At 37.4% G+C, this 22,911-nt stretch overlaps 1 protein-coding gene across 8 annotated transcripts in view; it reads right to left on the minus strand.

Annotated features, from left to right (window-relative positions):
* Positions 1-22,911, minus strand: part of CASK (calcium/calmodulin dependent serine protein kinase) — a 387,791-nt gene that overhangs the window by 223,258 nt on the left and 141,622 nt on the right. For all 8 annotated transcript variants that reach the window (XM_055393922.2, XM_055393920.2, XM_055393918.2 and 5 more), the window contains exon 3: positions 18,896-19,001. In XM_055393922.2, coding sequence (XP_055249897.1) covers positions 18,896-19,001 — 106 coding nt within the window. The remainder of the gene's footprint in view (positions 1-18,895; positions 19,002-22,911) is intronic.

Raw genomic sequence — 22,911 nt, forward strand, 5'->3', positions numbered from 1 at the left:
TATAAAAGAAGACTGGAAATTACCCAAATATCTGTCAATAGGGACCTGGCTTAATAAACAATTCTACATCCATAATGGAGTACTAAGCAGGTGTAAATAGGAATGAAGAAGATGTTTACATATTGCTATGGAAAGATTTCTGGTGCTTTCATATTGTGAAATTTAAAATACTCAAAGTTTAGAAGAGAGTATATAAGAGTGTGTAAGAAGGGGGTGGTACAAAAATATATATGCATTTTCTTATATTTTCAAACAGAAATAATGAAAAATAAAATTAAAACTAATTTTACAAAATAATTTCCTCTAAGGTAGGAAGTGAATGGGAACAGAGTCAAGTGAGACCTTTCTGAATGAATTTTATTCATAAGTTTGACTTTTCAATCATGTATATATGTTTAGTAATCTAAAAACAAAATTAAGAAGAAGTCAGAGGCAATTCCTAAAATTTAACTGATGCAGACATCTGAGTAAGCTCAGGAGAGTGTATCAGTGCAACACCCTGGTTGTGCTATCATACTAGTTTCACAAAATGTTAACATTGGGAGAAACTGGGAAACATCTGTAATACAAGGATCTCTCTGTATTATTTCTTACAGCTGCATGGAAATCTATAATTATCTCAATAAAAACGTTAACAAAAAAAGAAACTGAAATAAACATACCTAACTGTATGTCAAGCTTGTGGCACAGGCACAAAGAGAAGAGTTATTTAAGTGACTTTAAAACCCAGCATTTTGATTGTGCCACCCTACTGGGATATACTCAAAGGATGAAAAGAAGGGCAAAGAAATCCTAATCTGTATTCAGTGTCTTGCTTTTATTATATGTTTAACCTAGTAGGATGAAGCTATTAGTAGCATGTTACTGTGGCAAGACATCCAGATTTCCAGACAAAAGATTTACGAACATAAAAATTCAAAAGTTAAGTAAAATTTTTACTAACTTATGTTAAATATTATAGTATATATAGTACATAGTATTATATAGTATAATGTATACTATACACTATACTATACGCTATAGTATAAGGTATAATGTATACTATATAATAAGTAGTATATAGTATAATGTATATAGTATAATAAATAAAATATATAGTATAAATTATGCTAAGTATTATAGTATAATATCTAGTATAATGCTAAGTGAAATAAGTCAGATGAAGACAAATACTGTATGACATGACTTATATGTGGAATCTAAAATAATAAAAACAAGTGAATACTTATTTCCAGTTACCAGTGAGGAAAAGGAGAAAGGAGCGGCAAGACAGGAGTAGAGGATTAAGAGGTACAAAATATTATGTATAAAATAAATAAGCTACAAGGATATATTATATGACACAGGGAATATAAACAATGTTCTATAATAAATACAAATGGAGGACAACCTATAAAAGTTGTGAATCACTATATTGTATACCTGTAACATATATTAACTAACCTCAATTTTAAAAATAATTTAAAAAAATTAAAATTAAAAATTAAGTAAAAAACTCTAATTTCTTTTTTAAAATTTATTTATTTTAATTGGAGGCTAATTACTTTACATTATTGTAAAAAAAAACCCTCTAATTTCTTTCTTGTTTTTAAAAAACTTTATCTTATGGAAAATTTCAAAAGTATAAAGTAATGAAGGCTCCTATATTCAATACCCTGCTCCAACAATTAACAACTCACTGGCTAATCCTGTTTTACCTATACTTCAGTCCCATTCCCACTGCTCATCCCTCACCTGATTCTTATGCAAATCCCAGACTTTACGCGCAAATATTTCAGTACTTATCTCCAAATAGAGGAACCCTTTTTGCAGAATAACTTTTATAAAATTATAAAATGATACATTTAAAACTAACAATTCCTTATTATATAATAAATGTCTCACTAAATAAAAATCGGTAATTGTTACTTTAAACTGGAAATAATAGTGTAAACTCAAGGTTTCATGTTTGATTGTTTAAGTCTGATTGAAGAAAACTTTTTCATTTCTAATAACTTTAGATTTACATAAAAACAGCAAAGATAGTACAGAGAGTCCTTGTATACCCCTCCCTCAACTCCCCTAATGTTAACATCTTAGGCAACCATAGTACATTTGTACTAAGAGAGTAACACTGGTGCATTACTATTAACTCAACTCCAGATTGTATTTGGACTTCACATGTTTGTTGACTAAAATACTTCCTTTGTTCTGAATTTTTTTTTTTTTTTTTAGATGGCAGTTTTGGGTTTGGGGGTAAGGATACAACAGAGGTGAAATATCCTTCTGAGAACATCACCTCAGTGGGCATGTGATATCCACATGACTTATCAGCTTGCTTCTTTGGTTAAGAAGGGTCAGCCAAGTTTCTCCATTGTAAAGTTACTATGTTCCCCTTTCCAACCTCTGTTCTTCAAAAATGAGTTGCTAGGTCCAGCCTACATTTAAGGCGGGAGGGGATTATCTACATAAATTATTTGGAACTCTTCTGTAAGGAAGGTTTGTCTTGTCTCTGTGTGTATGTTCAATCATCTCTGACTCTTTGCGACCCCATGGACTGTAGCCCACCAGGCTCCTCTGTCCATGGGATTCTTTAGGCAAGAATACTGGAGTGGGTTGCCATTTCCTCCTCAAGGGAATCTTCCCGACCCAGGAATTGAACCCATATCTCCTGTGTCATTGGCAGGTGGATTCTTTACCCACCGAGCCACCTGGAAAGTAACTCTTCTCTACCACTGATTTATTCAATAATTTTTTTATATTGGTATGGGCTCATATATACTTGGGTTATAGCCTAGTACTGGGCTTCCCAGGTGGCGCTAGTGGTAAAGAACCTGCCTGCTAATGCAGGAGATGTAAGAGACACTGGTTCGGTCCCTGGGTTTGGAGCCTTGTGGGTGACAGCCCATGGAGTGGCAAAGAGTTGGACATGACTGAGTAACTGGGCACAGAGCACATAGCCTAGTGCTACACTATTTTGTTGCTCTAATCTGTTCCAATTTTGGCCACTGGGAGCTCTTTCAGATTGGTTCTTTGTCCCTTTCACATGCCCTCTCAACTTTCTGTTTTTTTTTAGCATTACCTTACTTCCAGGAAGTATAAAATGCTCCAAGCTTGCGTTTTCTCTGCCTCAGTCCTAGGATAATTTTTCTAAAGAGCCTTGGCTCCTTTTATGGGAGAATGCATTTAGAAATGAAGATCTGGATGTGGGTTTGCTCATTACTATTGCAGTGTCACAGCTTCTAGGCCCTTTCAGTGGCAGAAATGTATGTATGTGTACTAACCCATGCACATGTATCTATATTTATTTCTGTATCTGTAATTACATGTATATGAGTACATGTATATGTACACATACAGACACAAGCTAAATATGATGTCATTCTGCCATCTCCAACTCTAATCCAGCACCACAGGGTTCACTCTAGTCTTCATTATTTGTAATTTCTTTCCCTAACAGAATCTTAAACTTCTGCATATTTAAAAAGTCAATATACAAAAAGGTCCAGAAATGTAAAACAAAATTAAACAGGCAAATTTTGGGAAAATATTTGTAAAAGGATGAAAAAGGTAAATATCCTTAGTAAATAAGGAATTCTTACAAAATGGCAAAAAAACTAAAGAAAGTAAACATCAAAAAGAAATGGGTAAACATACTTCTAAAATATTTGACCATATTAGTAATAAATGCAAACGAAACCAAAATGTCATTGTGACCTACCAGAATGTAAGCATGGTTGCTTTCATTTATCACTGGCTTGAATATAAATTGGTACAATCCTTATGAACAATAACATGATACTACGTAAAAGGAGTTTTAACTCTATTAGCTACACTTCTGATAGGTGATGTCTCTGAGTGAAGACAATAGAAAAGCTGGATTAAAAAGTTCCTGAAAACATCAAAGTACTAATCAAATTGTCAGGAATAGTGGCTAAAATCTAAGAGTGGCAACTAAGAGAGGAAAGCCAAGGATCAAAGTCCTTCTCTTGCCCTGGGGACATTTGCTTATACAGAAGATCTCTAATGGAAAACAATTCAGGGGAATATCATAAATTACTCTCCAACATCATGCAAAATGCTGGGCTGAATGAAGCACATGCTGTAATCAAGATTGCAGGGAGAAATATCAATAACCTCAGATATGCAGATGACACCACTCTTATGGCTGAAAGTGAAGAGGAACTAAAGAGCCTCTTGATGAAAGTGAAAGAGGATAGTGAAAAGCTGGCTTAAAACTTAACATTCAAAACACTAAGATCATGGCATCCGGTCCCATTACTTCATGGCAAATAGATGGGGAAACAATGGAACAGTGAGAGACTATTTTTTGGGGGGCTCCAAAATCACTGCAGATGGTGACTGCAGCCATGAAATTAAAAGCTGCTTCCTTGGAAGAAATGCTATGACAAACCTAGACAACATATCAAAAAGCAGAGATGTTACTTTGCTGACAAAGGTCCATCTAGTCAAAGCTATGGTTTTTATAGTAGTCATGTATGGATGTGAGTGTTGGATCATAAAGAAAGCCAAGTGCCAAAGAACTGATGCTTTTGAACTGTGGTGCTGGAGACTCTTGAGGGTCTCTTGACCTGCAAGATCACACCAGTCAATTCTAAAGGAAATCAGTCCTGAACGTTCACTGGAAGGACTGATGCTGAAACTGCAGTTCTAATACTATGGCCACCTGATGTAAAGAACTGACTCATTGGAAAAGTCCCTGATGCTGGGAAAGATCGAAGGCAGGAGGAGAAGGGGATGGCAGAGGATGAGATGGCTGGATGGCATCACCGACTCGATGGATATAAGTTTGAGCAAGCTCCAGGAGTTTGTGATGGACAGGGAAGCCTGGTGTGCTGCTTCCCTGGGGTCACAAAGAGATGAAAACGACTGAGCAACTGAAATGAACTCTCCAACATTGAGCTAGGACCCTAAAGAGCTAGGCATGAACTGGAAGTGATCAGCGCCTTCACGTACTTGCAGTCTCGCTTTACCTTTGATTGGCCCTGAAAATCTAAGCATTGAAGCTTGATTAAGGTAGTCCCAGAATGCGAGTGCTTAAATGTGCCAGTAGAAGGGAATTAAAGTTCTCTCTAGAAGAAAAAAGTATCATTCAATGCCAAAAGTTTTCAAAATAATTTCTAGCCCACAGTCAAAATGAATCAGGTACATAAAGGGGTAAGATATCTTGATCAAGAACCAGCAAAAATGACAGACAATAATGATGAATAGGGATTTTATATACAGAGATTATCCTACATAGATTATTGAATAAGGAAACCTACTATGGAGAAGGAAATGGCAACCCACTCTAGTACTATTGCCTGGAAAATCCCATGGACAGAGGAGTGTGATAGACTACAGTCCATGGGGTCACAAAGAGTCGGACACGACTTCACTTTCCCTATGTCTCATAATATAAAAGCTGAGCTTGAATACTTTTTTGAAAAAAAAAAAGAGAAAATACATAGATTTTAAAAAGAAAAAAAAAGATTTTAAAAAGGAAAACACAAAATTCAGAAAAGAAGGTAGAAGATATAGAGAATACTATAAGGTATACCTATATCTATACTTAATTGGGTCACAAAGGTGATGAGAGAAAGAAAAAGGCAAACGTAGTATTTGAAGAGATAATGGCTGAGAATATTCTCTAACCATAAACAATATCAATACACCTATTCAAGAGACCTAAAAACCTAAGGCAGGATTAAAACACATGCACACACACACCCCACCTCACAGAAAAAACTATAGAAAACAAAAGATGAAGAAAACATTTTTTCAATAACCTTAAAAATAAAGAAAGACTACCCTCAGAGAGAAGTGACAGAGTGTTAGCTGAATTCTTAATATCAATGGAAGCTAGAAAACAGTAGAATCATATATAATGGAAAGAAAACATCAACCTAGAATTCTCTACCCAGTGGATATCCCTCAACACTAAAAGGAATCTAAAGAAATTCTGAAACTAACAAAAATGGAGTTTGCACTTAGCAGACTGACACACACAAAAAATGAATCCAGGTAAAACTTTAGAGATGCTGAAAGAATAAATAACAAAGAAAGGATTAGTGTGTAGGCTAGGAGGGATTGGGGGTAGGAGGAGACGGGGACGACAGAGAATGAGATGGCTAGATGGCATCCCCGACTCAATGGACATGAGTTTGCGTGAACTCCAGGAGTTGGTGATGGACAGGGAGGCCTGGCGTGCTGTGATTCATGGGGTCGCAAAGAGTCGGACACGACTGAGCGACTGAACTGAACTGAACTGAAATCTAAATGAATAACAATAACATTAATAATAATATAATTTGGAGTGATGTAAATGCATGCAACTTACACATTTATATATACAAATATCCTATAAGTCAAGGGTTGCATTATATGGAATTAATGTGCTATATAGTGCTTATATTGTTCAGGAAGACAATAACAACATCAACATTAGGATTTGATGAATTAGGGAGGCATTTCTGGGGTATACACTCAGAAAATGGAAAAGGGTATTTAAACTTATGAATTAATGGAAGAAAAAATGAAATAACAAAACGTATTCAACTGATTCAAATAAATCAGGGAAGGGGAAGAAATATGTAATAGTTGGTATAAACAGAAAGCACATAAGAAGACCATAATGTCAATCAAAATATGCTAAAATTAAATGTAAAAGAAATAAACGCTCTAATTAAAAAATGAAGATTCAGAGTCTAGAATAAAAAAACAACTATATTCCTTTAATGAGAGACACATGTAAAACCCAAGGATACAAAAAGTTTGAAATTTTAAAAAGAAAATAAATTCTATAAAATTAAATCCAAAGTAGAAGGACAGAAAAAAACAACAAATAGAAATTACTGAAATAGAAAATAAACACACAGTAAAAAGGAATTACAGAGCTAAAAGTCACTGATTAAAAGACTAATAAAATGGGTAAATATCTGGCAAGGTTGAGAAAGAAAAAGAAAAGGTGTAAATCAATAGCATTAAGAATGAAAAAGACCCTGTAGAGATATTATGAACCACTTTATGATAAAATTGTTTAAAGTTTAGATAAAATGCACTCATTCCTAGCAAAATACAATTCTTTAAGGGTGAAAGATTAATAAACAAACCCCCAAATATTCCTATAAATATTTAAGGAACTGAATCAGACATGAAAACCCTTCTGGCCTGGATGGGTTTATAGGTGAGTTCTACCAATCATGTATGGAAAACAAAAAACAGAGACTACTCCTCAATTCATTATATGAGACTAGTGTAATCTAGATATAAAAATCTGATATGGATAGTACAAGAAAATTATAGTATAATCTTCCCACAAATATAGATGTAAAAAGTCTAAACAAAATACAAGCAAACCAAATCTAGCAATAAAAAGGATTTTATGGATTATAAATCAATACCAAGTGTGGTTAATGAAAGAATCAGTGAAATTCATTGCATTAGCAGAGTAAAGAAAACCATATGATCACTTCAATAAACACAGAAAAAAAAGAATTTGATAAAATTCACCATCCATTTATGCCTAGCAAACCCTAAGATCAGAAATAAACAAAGATTTGCTATCATTATTCTGGATATTTTATCCACTGCAGTAAAGGCTAGAGAAAGAATCCTCTTCATACACAGATGATCAAGTATGCAGAAAATCCACACAGTTCTATAGATAAATTATTGGAAATGATGAAGCTTGATGAATAGAAGGAATATAATGTCAATATAAGGAAGGAGAGTAAGAGAGAGAGAAAGGGGGAGGGAAGGGGGGAGAGAGAGACTGATCTACATTTAAAAGCAAATACCTAAGAATCTAACAAAAGATGCACATAACTTCTATGAAGAAAAGTATAAAACTTTATTGAAAGACATCAAGGATCTAAATAAATGGGAAGACAGGCACTATATTCATAAATTGGAAGACTCAATAATAAATCTGTCAATTATTCTCAAGCTGCTATTTGACATAATAATTTAAGGCAAAATCTCAACAGTTTTTTAAGTGTGCGTATGTATAAATTGACAACTTGATTCTAAAATGGAAATGGAAAATGCAGAGACAAGTACAGCTCTTAAGAAATGTCTAAAGAAGAACAAAGTGAAAAGCCCTGCTCTACTAGTAACCAGGACTTATTGTACTTGCAGTGCAATGCCAGGCAAATAGGCCAAGAGACCAGAACAGAGCCTGGAACAATCGCACATATATAGATGCCTGATTTATGGCAAAAGTGGTACTACAGAGCAGTCTTTTCAGTAATTGTGCTGAGACTCTTGACTATCCATATGGAAAAAAAAATGAAACTACACCGCTACCTTACAGTGTACCCCAAAATCAATTCCAGGTGGATAGGAAAACATAACAGAATATCTTCATAATCTCAGGGGATTCTTAAACAAGATACAAAAACACTGGCCATAAAATTTTAAAATGATAAATTAGACTACATTAAAATCACAAACTTCTGTTAATCAAAGATATCATTACAAGAATGAAGAGACAGGTGACTAAATGGCAATTAGGGAAGAAAAACCAGGAAGATTACCAGTGGTCATGTATGGTTGTGAGAGCTGGACCATAAAGAAGGCAGAGTGCCCAAGAATTGATGCCTTCGAACTGTGGTGCTGAAGAAGACTCCTCAGAGTCCCTTGGACAGCAAGGAGATCAAACCAGTCAATCTTAAGGTAAATCAAACCTGAATACTTATTGGAAGGACTGATGCTGAAGCTGAAGTTCCAATCGCTTCTCGGCCTTTTGGCTAAGATCAAGTGTGAAGCTGAAGTTCCAGTATTTTGGTCATTAATATTTTGGATGCGAACAGCTGACTCATTGGAAAAGTCCCTGATGCTGGGAAAGATTGAGGGCAGAAGGAGAAGAGGCCGTCAGAGGATGGATGAGGTGGCTGGATGGCATCACTGATGCATTGGACATGAACTCTGGTAAACTCCGGGAGATGGTGAGGGACAGGGAAGCCTGGTGTGTTGCAGTTCATGGGGTTGCAAAGAGTCACTCGACTGGGCAACTGAACAACAATCAGGAAGAACTACAAGCAGATTCTACTACACACCAATTGGCTAAAATTGGGATGTATACAGAGAGTAACATGGAAACATACATTACTATACGTAAAATAGATAGCCAGTGGGAATTTGCTGTTTGACTCAGGGAACTCAAACCAGGGCTCGGTAACAACCTAGAGGGGTGGAATGGGGAGGTGGAGGAATGTTTAAGTGGGAGGGGACATAAGTAAACCTATGCCTGGTTCGTGTAGATGTTTGGTAGAAACCAACAAAACACTATAAAGCAATTATCCTTCAATTAAAAATAAATTTAAAAATTCCAACAATGCCAAGTATTAGCAAAGGTGTGTAACATAGGTAATAATTAATCATGAAAATAAAAGGAAGGCATAAATTAACAAATAAGGACTAAAAACAGTATTTTAAACATGGGGCAGTGCCAGGAACACTAGGACTTTGATCACCTTAGAGAGGCATATACCACTGGTAAAGGGTCAGTTTACGCATCTACTTTAGAAAATAGCCTGATGTTATCTAGGAAAACTGAAGTTGTATCAATATAAACTCTGAAACCTATTAACTCTACTCCTAGGTCTACACCCTATATGAATGTTTACTTAGGTGCACTAGGATACATGTACGAGATTGTTTACAACAGTACTGTTCAACATTGCCAAATCTGGAAACAATTCAAATACACATTAACATTTACATGAATAAATAAAAGTGTGAATGTTTGTTCACTAACACTATGCAGCACTAGAGCAACAAAGTAATAGAAATCAAACTAACCGGGATAAATCTCATAGACTCAAAAAGAATGTATACTGCATGATTCTATGTAAAGATTTCAAAAGGTAGATGACATTGAATTACACTATTCAGGAATACCTATTTAGATGGTATAGAAAGAAAAAACACGGAAGTTAAGTCTAGATTAATGTTAATTGTGAGAGAGGTAGGGGGTTGCAATCAGAAAGGGGAATTGGAGGGCTGTTGAAGTGCTGGCAGTTTTTAAATTTCTTGCCCTGGGTTGCAGCCACATGGTTCCTCACGTTACAGTGATTCTTTATGCTTGTATAATGCTGTGTAAGCATTTTTCTAAATTAATACATTCTATTAGAAAAGGCTAAATCTATGTGTGATAGAGGTGTTTGTATGCATTCATATACTAATTCTAATATCTAGGAATTCTACTTCTAAAAACTCATTTTGAGGAAATAAGGCAATTGGGGGTGTGTGCAAGTAATTAAGTACAAGAATATTATTAATTATAACATTACTTCTAATACAGAAAAACAGAAAACAGTGTAAATATCCAACTTTAGAGGAAATTTAGGTATAGCACATGCATATACAGTTCAGACACCTTATTGTAGCCATTGAAATGTTATATCTGAAAAAGTATTTAATTGTATACTGGGCATGCACGCTCAGCCATGTCTGACTCTTTGCGACCCCATGGACTGTAGCCCACCAGGTTCCTCTGTCCATGGGATTTTCCAGGCAAGAATACTGGAGTAGGTTGCCATTTCCTTTTCCAGGGAATCTTCCCAACCCAGGGAGTGAACCCGCGGCTCCTGCATCTCCTGCATTGGCAGGTGGATTCTTTACCACTGGGAAGCCCCATTTACTAGTACAGCAAAATGCTTAAAATTATTAAAAGAACCAGGATACAAAATTGTATGTATAAATGATCTCAACTTAGTGCAACTGTGATCATGGGTATACATAGAAGGAAATGTTCTGAAATGCTCACTGTGATTACCTTTTGCAAATGGTATTATTTTTATCATTATAATTTTCCATAATCTCTAAATTTGTACAAAGGATATGTATTATATTACTCTAAAAACAAGTTATAAATTTTCATTTTAAATGAACTACTTCCTTTAAAAAACAAAGGTAACTGAACTTTCTTATTTTATATATACACAAATTTATTCAAAGTTATTTCATACACAAAAAAATTACCAGAGTAACAATTTCAAATGCATTTCTAAGATAGCAGGTGTCAGAATGCAGTTTGTTTCCTAAAGTATTTAAATCTTAACATCTATTCTACACTGTAACATCTCTATCTAGGACTTGTTTTATACAGAAATTGGGACACCTCCATTTTTTCCCCCAAGAGATGTCAAAATGATACAATAGTTACAGTTTATAGTTTTTTTTTTTAAAAACAATCCGAACTTTGCAATTATCTTTATAGGTAATTATATTTTGTTTGCAGATCCAGTTTATTAACTCAAATCCTTCTTATGTTGTTCTCTATTACTGTGTGGAAAAGAGTTAACATAGCAGGTCTAACTATTATCTCTTAAAAGGCTTGCAAGGCATACCTCCAAGGTCAGCTCTTGATTGGCATATGGGAACTTGGATGGGTTCCGCCCTCCTAAATGAAAAGAGTGGCTCACTGTGTCTAAATTGCTTGTGTAAACAATATGATTTATCCTGAACACCTGCTTTCTTTCTGGGAGTCTGAATTCGCTATGCACCAGGCAGAGGGTGTTTACATGACAAACCCCTGACAAAAACCCTGGGCGCTGAGTCTCTAATGAGCTTCCCTGGTGGACAACATCTCATGTGTTGTCACAGCTGCTGGCTGGCAGAAGACCCTTGAAAGCTTGTGCCTCACTGCCCCTGGACTACAATCCATGCACCTTCTCCTTTTGCCGACTGTGCTTTATACCCTTTCCGTTCCATTCAGTTGCTCAGTCGTGTCCGACTCTTTGTGACCCCGTGGACTGTAGCCTACCAGGCTTCTCCATCCATGGGATTCTCCAGGCAAGAATACTAGAGTGGGTTACCATTTCCTTCTCCAGGGGATCTTCCCGACCCAGGGATCGAACCCGGGTCTCCTGCATTGGAGGCAGACGCTTTAACCTCTGAGCCACCAGGGAAGCCCCTAGCTAGTAATAAATCATAGCTGTGAATATGACTATATGCTGAGTTCTAGGAGTCCTCTTACTGTTAGTAGCTCAGTCATGTTCAACTCTTTGCAACCTCATGGACAGTTACCAGGCTCCACTGTCCATGGAATTCTCCAGGCAAGAATACTGGAGTGGGTTACCACTTCCTTCTTAGTCGGTCATCAAATTTGGGAGTGGTCTTGGGGATCCCTGACACATAGTTCTTAAAACTAAAACACAACTAAACATTTAATATAGTGGTAAACCTAAGTCAACAGAAATGTTTAACACTGAGCACTTCCCTGGTGGCTCAGACGGTAAAGAGTCCGCCTGCAGTGCAGGAGACGTGGGTTCGATCCCTGGGTTGGGAAGATCCTCTGGAGAAGGAAATGGCTACCCTCTCCAGTATTATTGTCTGGGAAATCCCATGGACAGAGAAGCCTGGTGGGCGACAGTCCAGGGGGTGGTAAAGAATTGGAGATGACTGAGCAACTAACACACACAGAGTTCCAAATGTTATGTACATCCTGGATGGGATGGGGGTTTGGGGGAGAATGGATACATGTATAAGTATGACTGAGTCCCTTTGCTGTCCACCTGAAACTATCACAACATTGTTTGCTAATTGGCTATACCTCAATACAAAATAAAAAATTTATTTTTTATCCCTGCCATAGTCCTGACCCTGCAGAAATCACATCAATAAAAGCATATCACAGAAAAAAAAATAAAAAGTTTTAAAAATAAAAAAAATGAAGAAGCACTACATTATAAAAAGAGAGAGAAATGTTTAATTTTAAAACGTTTATGACACAGACATTTTCTTCTTCTTCTAACTAGCATTTACCAAAGACCTACACAGTTGCCTGGGCTTCCCTGGTGGCTCAGATAGTAAAGAATCTGCCTGCAGTACAGGAGACTGGGTTTGATCCCTGGGTTGGGAAGATTCCCTGGAGAAGGAAATGGCAACCCACTCCAATACTGTTGCCTGAAGAATCCCATGGACAGAGGAGACAAGAGGGTTACAGTTCAAGGGGTCGCAAAGAGTCGGACACGACTGAAGTGCCTTAGCAAACACATATACACAGAGTCAGCCAGCTAGGTCCTTTCATGTATCTTAGGTTATTGAAGTATCAAGTTTCTAATGTTTACTAGGACCAAACTATCTCCCAACCATTTCCTATTACCCAGCACTTAAAGAGACATTCAATAAATATGTGCTCAATGAATGAAGAGCAATTTCTATCATTACACATAAAACCAAAAAATCAAGATAGATAAAACTAGCTATAAAAATATGTACAAATTTTCATATAAATTAAAATGTTACATCCAGATTTTTCTTGCCTGATATGAAACACGTATGTTTTCTCTTAAGTGGCAAATTTGCTGGTAAGTAGTAATCAGTTCTACTCTATCAGTATAAATGACTTCCACAAACATTCCCTTCTCTGAGCATAAATGCCAGACTAAAAATAAAATTTTAACAATAAAATTAAATAAAAGGACTTTTAGTCTACCTCCTTTGTGAGCTTCAAAAATACAAACTGTTAATATTATTTTAAAAGATACAAACTATTGTCTCCATGTCAGATGTGTTTTAAATCCGTTTTTAATTACTGTATGTCTCCCTGTGGTATATGTAATCATTCTATAATAAGGTAATTAAAATTTCTTGGCCAGCCAACTTAGGATTTACAGCTTAACTCAAGTATCAGATGCCACTAAACATAAGCCCTGATGTGTGACTTAGAAATAAACATTTAATTTTTTTTTGGAAAGGGACAATATTTATTTACTCATTTTTAACTTTTTATTTTATATTGGGGTGTAACAGATTAACAATGTTGTGATAGTTTCAGGTGAACAGCGAAGGGACTCAGCCATACATATACATTTAATTTTGAGGTGGGTGGGGTGACATGACACAGCCCTGTCTTCAAAATTGAACCTATGTTTTAAAATGCTTATTTGCTGAAAACAAGGCTTCCCTGGTGGCTCAGAGGTTAAAGTGCCTGCCTGCAATGCGGGAAACCCGGGTTCGATCCCTGGGTCGGGAAGATCCCCTAGAGAAGAAAATGGCAACCCACTCCAAGATTCTTGCCTGGAGAATCCCATGGACAGAGAAGCCTGGTGGGCTACAGTCCATGGGGTCGCAGAGTCGGACACAACTGAGAGACTTCACTTCACAGGCAAGTTCTAACTCAACTGTAATCTGGAACCCATGGATATAGTGTAAACACATGCAGATTTCTAACAAACTACTGTGTATGTTGGGGATAATGACAACATGGTCTCTGATTAGCATTACTCTTACTTTAAAAGTCAATCATCTCTTGACCTCTCGCTTCAGGACCCACATTTGTTGACACTGAATATCTAGGGGGTGGGGCCTGGCACATCTTGGTTTAATAAGCTCTACTCAGGATTTTCCAATACTGAAGTTTGAAATCTACTGTTCTAATCTTTTCCAGCAGTAAAATTCTGGTTCTGTCTATTTGAGTATGCTTCAGGCTTATAAATAAATCATTTATATCAACTAGTTCTAAGAATTTGCTAACTTGATAAGCAACAAGACTGAGCCATGTAATGTTGTGACTTCAGTTTAGGGGAAAAAAGGGGAGAGCTGCTTATAGATAGTCTGTAGCAAAGAAAGATATGGATACCATACTCAGAAAGTCACCAGTAACCCAAATATATTTGCTTGGTCTAGCCTTTTCTCCATCAAAATTATCAGAGCTATTTCCAAGTAGCCAACAAATAGCAAAGTCAACTGACCTTATTTCATTTGCTTTCTCTTTGTCTACTCTGTATCAGTGTCATGTCAGAAAACTGGAAAGGATCTAGATAACCCATAACCTGAGCAAAGAGACCCTGAATACTAAGGGTCATCAGATCTATTGCCAGAAAAATTCTAGTGTAGCCCTGTCTATAACACATAGTAGCTATGGGGTCGCACAGAGTCGGACAAGACTGAAGTGACTTAGCAGCAGCAGCAGCAGCTATGTGAGCAATCTCTTATCTAGCCAGTAGGTGGAGGCACGCACAAACTTATGCTTTGCTCTTTGATCCACAGGATTAAATCTTATGGTAATGAATGGTTTGGATTTGTTCATTTGTTTTAAACTGAGGGGATCAAAGGGAACGCAAAAAACAGGGCAAAGATGACTGTTGAGGTGAATTTATAAAAAAAGAATGATACAAAAGAACAACTTTATATTTCTATTTTGTTTCTAGCCCTAACTAAGTTATTTTAACTGTGAATTTATCATCTACTTCCAGATCCCTAGGGCTAAAAGAACAATTCTAAATTGGGAAACAGATCCTTTAAAAATTCATGTTCGATTAAGGAAAGCAACATTAACTGAATATGACATGATACTAAGGAGTTGTTGATTCTGCTAGATATGATAATAGTATTTTATACATACACAGACACACACATATAGAGTCCTTATCTATAAATACAGAGTATTTATAGGTGAAATGATATTTAGAAATTGCCAAGAAAAAAAACACAAAAGTAAAGGATAGACAGAGTAAGAATGGCAAAATAGTGATAATTACTGAAGCTCAGTGACAGGCACACAGGGGTTCCTTATATTATTTCCTTTCTATCTGAAAATTTCCAAAATGAAAGGTTAAAAACTAGGAAGCTATGCTCTAGTTATTTGGGTTAACAGTGAGATTATGTGGTTGCTAACTATGTAACTTCAGTGAGGTCTTGTTCTTAATATACAGCCATCTAATCACAACTGAATCATACAAAATTTAGCTATAGAAAATCCCATATAATTCAACATTGTGAAACTAAAACTAACCTGTTAAATCCACTGGAAACAACACATTATCATTGTAGAGCAAGTCACTGTCTTATAAGGTGAATGAAAATTGATCTCTCATCTAGTTTTCATAATCTTATGAAGATTTTAAAGTGAAAAGACTTGGTCAAAGTCACAGAATTAGGAAAAATGATGGAGGTGGGATACTAACGTTTTATGACACCAAGGACCATCTTCTCTCTACCATACTGTCGCTTAGACCCCTTTGAAACAGACAGTAAATGTGAAATTTAGGTGAATTTTACAATTTTGCTTTCTGTGCTTGCTACTTTATAGTATATGGCAAAATCTGTCGTCTGGTTTTCTTAGTGAATAAAAAAGTATGGACAGAAACAAATTTCTTGAATAAAGAATAAAATAAAAAAGAATTATAATATGTTAAAACTGGAAGGGATGTTAAAGCCCCTCTGTAGTCCAAAATTAAAACCTTTTCTTCAGGACACCTGGATGGATCCAGGTTTAGCTTAAGCATTTCTAGTGAGGGATGGCAGACTCAGTGAAATAGCCGCTTCATTCACGGAATTAGTCTAATCATCAAAGAGGGCTTCCTTGCTTAGGGTGGAATCTACCTGCCACCTGTTGTTTCTAGTTAGAATTCCTCACCCTACACTGAATAAACACAGAATCCTCTTACACTTGATGATCTTTCAAAGCATTAAAGACATTCATTATGATCCACTATGGGCTTATGATCTGGGGACTCTTTTAGCAGTAAAAGAAAAATGAATAGATTCCTGGGTAACTAAATTTTCCTAGTCTTTTCAATAGCTCTTCCAGGTCAAGTGGTCCTCAAAGTGGGACTTAGGTATTTCTGGGAGTACTCAAAGCCTTTTCAGGAGACACACATATCAGGATATTTTTAAGGCATTTAAGCCATAGCTACATTTGCCACGATTGGGTCTGTCTGAAAACAAGCCTGTGGTCTGCTGATTTTCCTTTTGTATCTCCACTCAGAAGAACCCATCTCAAAGACCAACCATTTACCCGGGCTGAAAGACCTGTCTAACTTCAAAGAGACAATTGGGGAGTGCAAAGCTTGTGATCTGTGAGAGCAAAACTGCTTTGGAAAGGACAGGAAGAGCCACCTGATTTCATCCAGGCAATATATTCGTGGCAAAGCCTTATCTAGTTTAGAATTAGACATCAATAGTAAGATGACTGTCACAGTGATGTCTATCAACACTTTAATTTTATTTGAAAAATGAAGTCTGATTTGTTTTTCTGAGAGAAAGTGAGCCTGATTTGGCTGATGAGTTTGACGATGATGGCTAGCTCTGCCATTTAGGTCACAGAGCAGACATTTTCCATACATTGAATGAGCTAAAGGTATAGTGCTAGAGTTTTGAAGAGAACGCATTTTTAAAAACATGCAAATGACTAAAAATTGCATCCTCACAATAAAAGTTTTTAATCAACTGAAAGCTATGTCTGGAAGCACATAGTTTTCAAACATCTTTAGCAGGTTTGCCAACAAAAACTTTGCAGGTTGTGTCACTATGATGGAATTTCTAGGCTCTTTCCCACTCAGGTGATCCCATTCTGGAAGCATGCCAGTGTCTTGCTTATTAGGAACACTCTAGGGAGAATGGGCAATATAATGATATAACAAGCTGGGGTTGGGGCTTGGTTCTGCACACCACACACTTCTACTTAATGTACTCGAAGGTTCCATCCAGGGCTTTTAAAGCTGTTGCAACAACTAACTAAACTGCTGACATCTTTTTCACATAAGCAGTTACACCTAAATTCACAGTGATCTTGCACTTATATATGTGAATGAATGAGTTTATATTAATTGGTCTTAAATTTCACATTCTTTATTTTAGCTCCTTTGCTACGACCTTGTAAAATAGTTTAAAATTTGGTCTAGATATTCACTTTATTAGCTAGCCCCCTGGAGAGGGCAGCTTCTGACAAAGCTTCCAGTGATCACCTCCAGGTCTTCACAACCTGGTGTAATCCTCTCCTGTTGGGTGTGGACTGGATCTAGTTAGTTATTTCTAATTAATAGAATATGGCAGAAGTGATGGTGTGTGATTTCAGAGAGCAGGTTACAAGACTGACTTCTGTCTGCTTCCTACTTTTGTGGTCTTGCTTGCTGACTGACCCTGATGAAGCCAGCTGCCATGGAGCCGCTCCAGGGAGAAACCCAGTGACGAGGAACCTAGGGAGGCCTTGGGTCAACAGCTCATGAGAAACTCAGGCCCTCTGTCTGAGAGTGTGCTTCCAACAACCATGTGAGTGAGCTTGGAAGCAGATCCATCCCCAACAGAGCCTTAAAATGACTTTGGCCCTGGAAAATGCCTGGATTACCACTTTGTGAGAGACCCTAATCAAAGTCACTGATTAAAATTTTGAATAGTATGCCACTCCATAAGACTTGATACAGTCTCTTTGGACACAATCATACAATCAGCTATGAAACTACCCAATTGTACTACCCTTAGGCCACATTTCTCCATCTTACCGACAAAATTTTTGTGAGAAACATGTTGAATGGCTTCCTCAAATCAAGACTTACTGTTATCTACAGAATATTCCTTGCCAATATGGTGATTGCCTTAAAAGAGGAAATCTGTTAGTACCTGTTTTTAGTTGCTTAGAGAGGCTTGCTCAGGGCTTCCCTCATGGCTCAGCTGGTAAAGAATCTGCTTGCAATGCAGGAGAACTGGGTTCAAACCCTGGGTTGGGAAGATCCCCTGGAGAAGGAAATGGCAACCCAGTCCAGGATTCTAATGCCTGGAGAATCCCATGGACAGAGGAGCCTGGTGGGTTACAGTCCATGAGGTCGCAAAGAGCTGGACATGACTGAGCAACTTCACCACCATAGAGAGGCTTGCAACATGGAGACCTCTACTCAACCCAATCCTTTTCACTAAGACTCCTGTAGTCAGAATTGTACCTTTTGGGACCTCCTATTCTTCTGAACTCTATCTCCTCCGTTTTCCACTTCTCTAAAGTATGCTAAAAATGTGAGGGTAACCAAACATGCCCTTAGCCACTGTGAACCTCACAGTGAGAGGTTCCTTTTATTCTTATTACTTCAGGTCATTCTGAACAGATGTGCTCACAACTATTTTGAAATTTTAAAAGTGTCAACATTATCTAAGATGAACATTGCCTAAAGCAGAAAATAAAATGCACACTCACAATTCAAAAACCATGTAAAGCATTCCATCTGAGCTATATGTCTCCAATAATTCTACAATGTGGGGATGTTTCAGCATATGACAGATACTGGCTTCCCGCTTTAGATCTGAAAAACAAACACAGAACACCTTGTTAGGTAGAATTCAAAAGACAATTCGACTGAATGATGAATGAATGGATGGGATCTATGGTAACATGAAGACTTCTCTAACTATAGAGATGAAATCCCCCGTTCAAATAAAGCTTAACTTTTTAATCCTTTGACATCTTTGACAATATATTTTTTTAATATTTTTGCCAGCTTAAATCAATATACAAGTTAGCTATTATTAAGAAATATAAATAACACAACTAAATACTTAACCCAAACTCTTGTAAACAGGTTTCAAAATGTATAAGTCTTTCTTGATCAGCTAATAAACAACTCAATTTGCTGTCTTGAATTTTACTTCTTTTTCTGAGGTTCCCCTAAACTGCCCAAGGATATGATGTTTATTACTTAGTCTAAAATCTAGCATTTATAGACACACATCAGGGAAGTTACATGGAATAGAAGGCAACAAAACAAAACAGTAAAGGTAAACAGAAAAGGTACTATTCTCAACATCAAAGTTAGAACTTATTTTACATCATCTATAAAATGTGTTGAATAATTCAAGACACTATCTTCACAGTGTTATTTTGAAAAACAAATTCAGATAATGTAGGAAAGACTACTGTGTAAGTTACATAATACTATTTGAAAAATAAAAGTGTTAATATCCTCATCGTCATGATCATCACCATCACACAAAAATAGTTTGGGCGTAAGTGTCACTAGTCATGTCTACATGGAACAAGATAATTAAAGCCTTCCTGTGTTAACAGTGCTGGAGTTTCACCTGCTTGGAGATGAATAAAATCCAATGTGACATTTTTATATTTGGAAGTAGAAGGGAGACAGGTAAAAGAACCAAGGTTAAGGATATACTGCACAAAGCAGAGAGATAACATTATCTCCTCTCTGATTTGTTAACTCAACTTAGTCTTAGCAACAAGAGCAATGGTCACAGAAGGAACCTTAGAGGATTCACAGAAGGTATAAATAAGGAAAAGAAGTCAGTAAAGAAGACAAAAGAGAACCCACCAGAAAAGGAAGAATCAATAGTACAATATCAAGAAAGTCAAGAAAATGGAGGAATTAAGGCATAAGTAGTAAGAGAAGGGAGCTTTCCTGGTGCCGCCTGCCAAGGCTGCAGATGTGGGTTTGATCCATAGGTTGGGAAGATCCCCTTAAGAAGGAAATGGCAACCTACTTCAATATTCTTGCCTGGGAAATCCCATGGACAGAGGAGCCTGGCAGACTACAGTCCATGGTGTTGCAAAGAGTCAGACACGAATTACCAACTAAACAAGAACAAAACTTAAGAGAAGGCTGAGAAAAGGCTGTGAGAAAGATTCAACCAGGAAAAGGCCATAAATGTTCTGAGTAAGATCAAATTCTGTGGAGAGATCAGATTCAAACTCAGGACGCAGACAATGATGATATAACAAATTTAGACTGATCACCTCTCTCACTGGTCTAAGTACTCAATATAATTGTTGTCATTTAATGTCCCAACAAGCCTGCGAGATAAGTATTTTACAGATGAGGAAACGGAAACTTTGGAACTTGTTCAGGATCACATAGTGATTACAAGGGATTGGGTTTGAGCCCTGGCCTAACTCCAAAGTCAGTCCTTCCACGATGCCAGGCTGGGTTTAGACGTGATCCTGGTAGTAGGAAAGGAATAGCAGGGTCAAAGAAAGTTTGATTTTTTTTTTGTCTGTTTCTGCTATTGTTTTAGAGAACATGGCATTTGTAAGTGTCAGTGATGAAAAAAATCCCTTAGGATCTGGAGTCTGAAAACTTGGTGCCAGTCCAACCTCTGTCACTACTATTGCTGGCTGACTGCTAACCTCTACAAATGCCTTCCTTATGGCAAATGAAATGGGGACAGTGACATGACGCAGAACCTGCATGGTCTACAACTTCAGAGGGCAGTGGCAAGATTCTAATGAGAAAACAGATGGGAAAAGACTCTGTGGAGTGCAACAGTGTGGGGCTGAAGGGGTTAAGGTGGATCGGTGTTCATTGTGGAGAAACAGATGAGATGCACATGAAACATGATCTCTATCTCCAGGAGAGGACAGGTGAGAATAAGGTGTGGCTTTTGCGCTGGGTAAGACTTTTGACAAATGCACTAGAAGACTAGGCTGAAGCCAGACAATATAAATCAGATGCCTGCAGACTTTTTCTCTCCGTTTAAGATTATTCTGCCTTCTGATTCTATGAAAAGCTTAGGAGTTCTAGTACTGGTTTTAATGTTTATCTCCAGCTTCTCATTTTATTAGAAGTGGCCCTTTTCATACCTTCTGCTTTCACCTTAGTTTCTCTTTCCATTTCTTTCTATTCTGATCAAAGTCTGATTCTATTCAATGCTGACATCAGAGTCAAGAAGTAAATGGAGATTTAGTGTCTGCCACAACAAAAACGGATCTTTTCTCCTGTTTTCCATTTACTTTAAATGTTGCCCCTTTCATGTAACTGCAACGTGTTTCAACCTCCGTATTCAGCATTTGACATGTGCCACATTTGTTATACTGAAAGATCATAGTAGAAATGGATGCTCTAAAGACCTCTCCATTTGACACACACGTCTCCTTGGTATATGGCTGAACATGCTTATGGTCTAGTCTCTTCTAATCCACCCTCAAAAATAAAGGCAGGTTTGCTGGGGACCCTGCCTTCAAAGATTCGATTCGGTTCAGTTCAGTTGCTCAATCGTGTCCGACTCTTTGCGACCCCATGAATCACAGCACGCCAGGCCTCCCTGTCCATCATCAACTCCCGGAGTTCACTCAAACTCATGTCCATCAAGTCGGGGATGCCATCCAGCCATCTCATTCTCGGTCGTCCACTTCTCCTCCCGTCCCCAGTCTCTCCCAGCATCAGAGTCTTTTCCAGTGAGTCAACTCGTCGCATGAGGTGGCCAAAGTATTGGAGTTTCAGCTTTAGCATCAGTCCTTCCAATGAACACCCTGGATTGATCTCCTTTAGAATAGACTGGTTGGATCTCCTTGCAGTCCAAGGGACTCTCAAGAGTCTTCTCCAGCACCACAGTTCTAAAGCATCAATTCTTCAGCGATCAGCTTTCTTCACAGTCCAACTCTCACATCTATACATGACTACTGGACAAACCATAGCCTAGACTAGACAGACCTTTGTTGGCAAAGCAAGGTCTCTGCTTTTTAATATACTATCTAGGTTGGTCATAACTTTCCTTCCAAGGAGCAAGCGTCTTTTAATTTCATCGCTGCAATCAGCATCCGCAGTGATTTTGGAGCCCCCCAAAAAATAAAGTCTGACACTGTTTCCACATCTATTTCCCATGAAGTGTCGGGACCAGATGCCATGATCTTTGTTTTCTGAATGTTGACCTTCAAGCTAACCTTTTCACTCTCCTTTTTCACTTTCATCAAGAGGCTTTTGAGTTCCTCTTCACTTTCTGCCATAAGGGTGGTGTCATCTGCATATCTGAGATTATTGATATTTCTCCCAGCAGTCTTGATTCCAGCCTGTGCTTCTTCCAGCCCAGCATTCCTCATGATGTACTCTGCATATAAGTTAAATAAGCAGAGTGACAATATACAACCTTGATGTACTCCTTTTCCTATTTGGAACCAGTCTGTTGTTCCATGTCCAGTTCTAACTGTTGCTTCCTGACTTGCATACAGGTTTCTCAAGAGGCAGGTCAGGTGGTCTGGTATTCCCATCTCTTTCAGAATTTTCCACAGTTGATTGTGATCCACACAGTCAAAGGCTTTGGCATAGTCAATGAAGCAGAAATAGACGTTTTTTTGGAACTCTCTTACTTTCTCCATGATCCAGCGGATGTTGGCAATTTGATCTCTGGTGCCTCTGCCTTTTCTAAAACCTGCTTGTACATCTGGGAGTTCATGGTTCACATATTGCTGAAGCCTGGATTGGAGAATTT

The sequence above is a fragment of the Moschus berezovskii genome, chromosome X (genome assembly GCF_049115385.1).
Source record: "Moschus berezovskii isolate FMDL1 chromosome X, NW_MosBer_1.0, whole genome shotgun sequence".
Lineage (NCBI taxonomy): Eukaryota > Metazoa > Chordata > Mammalia > Artiodactyla > Moschidae > Moschus > Moschus berezovskii.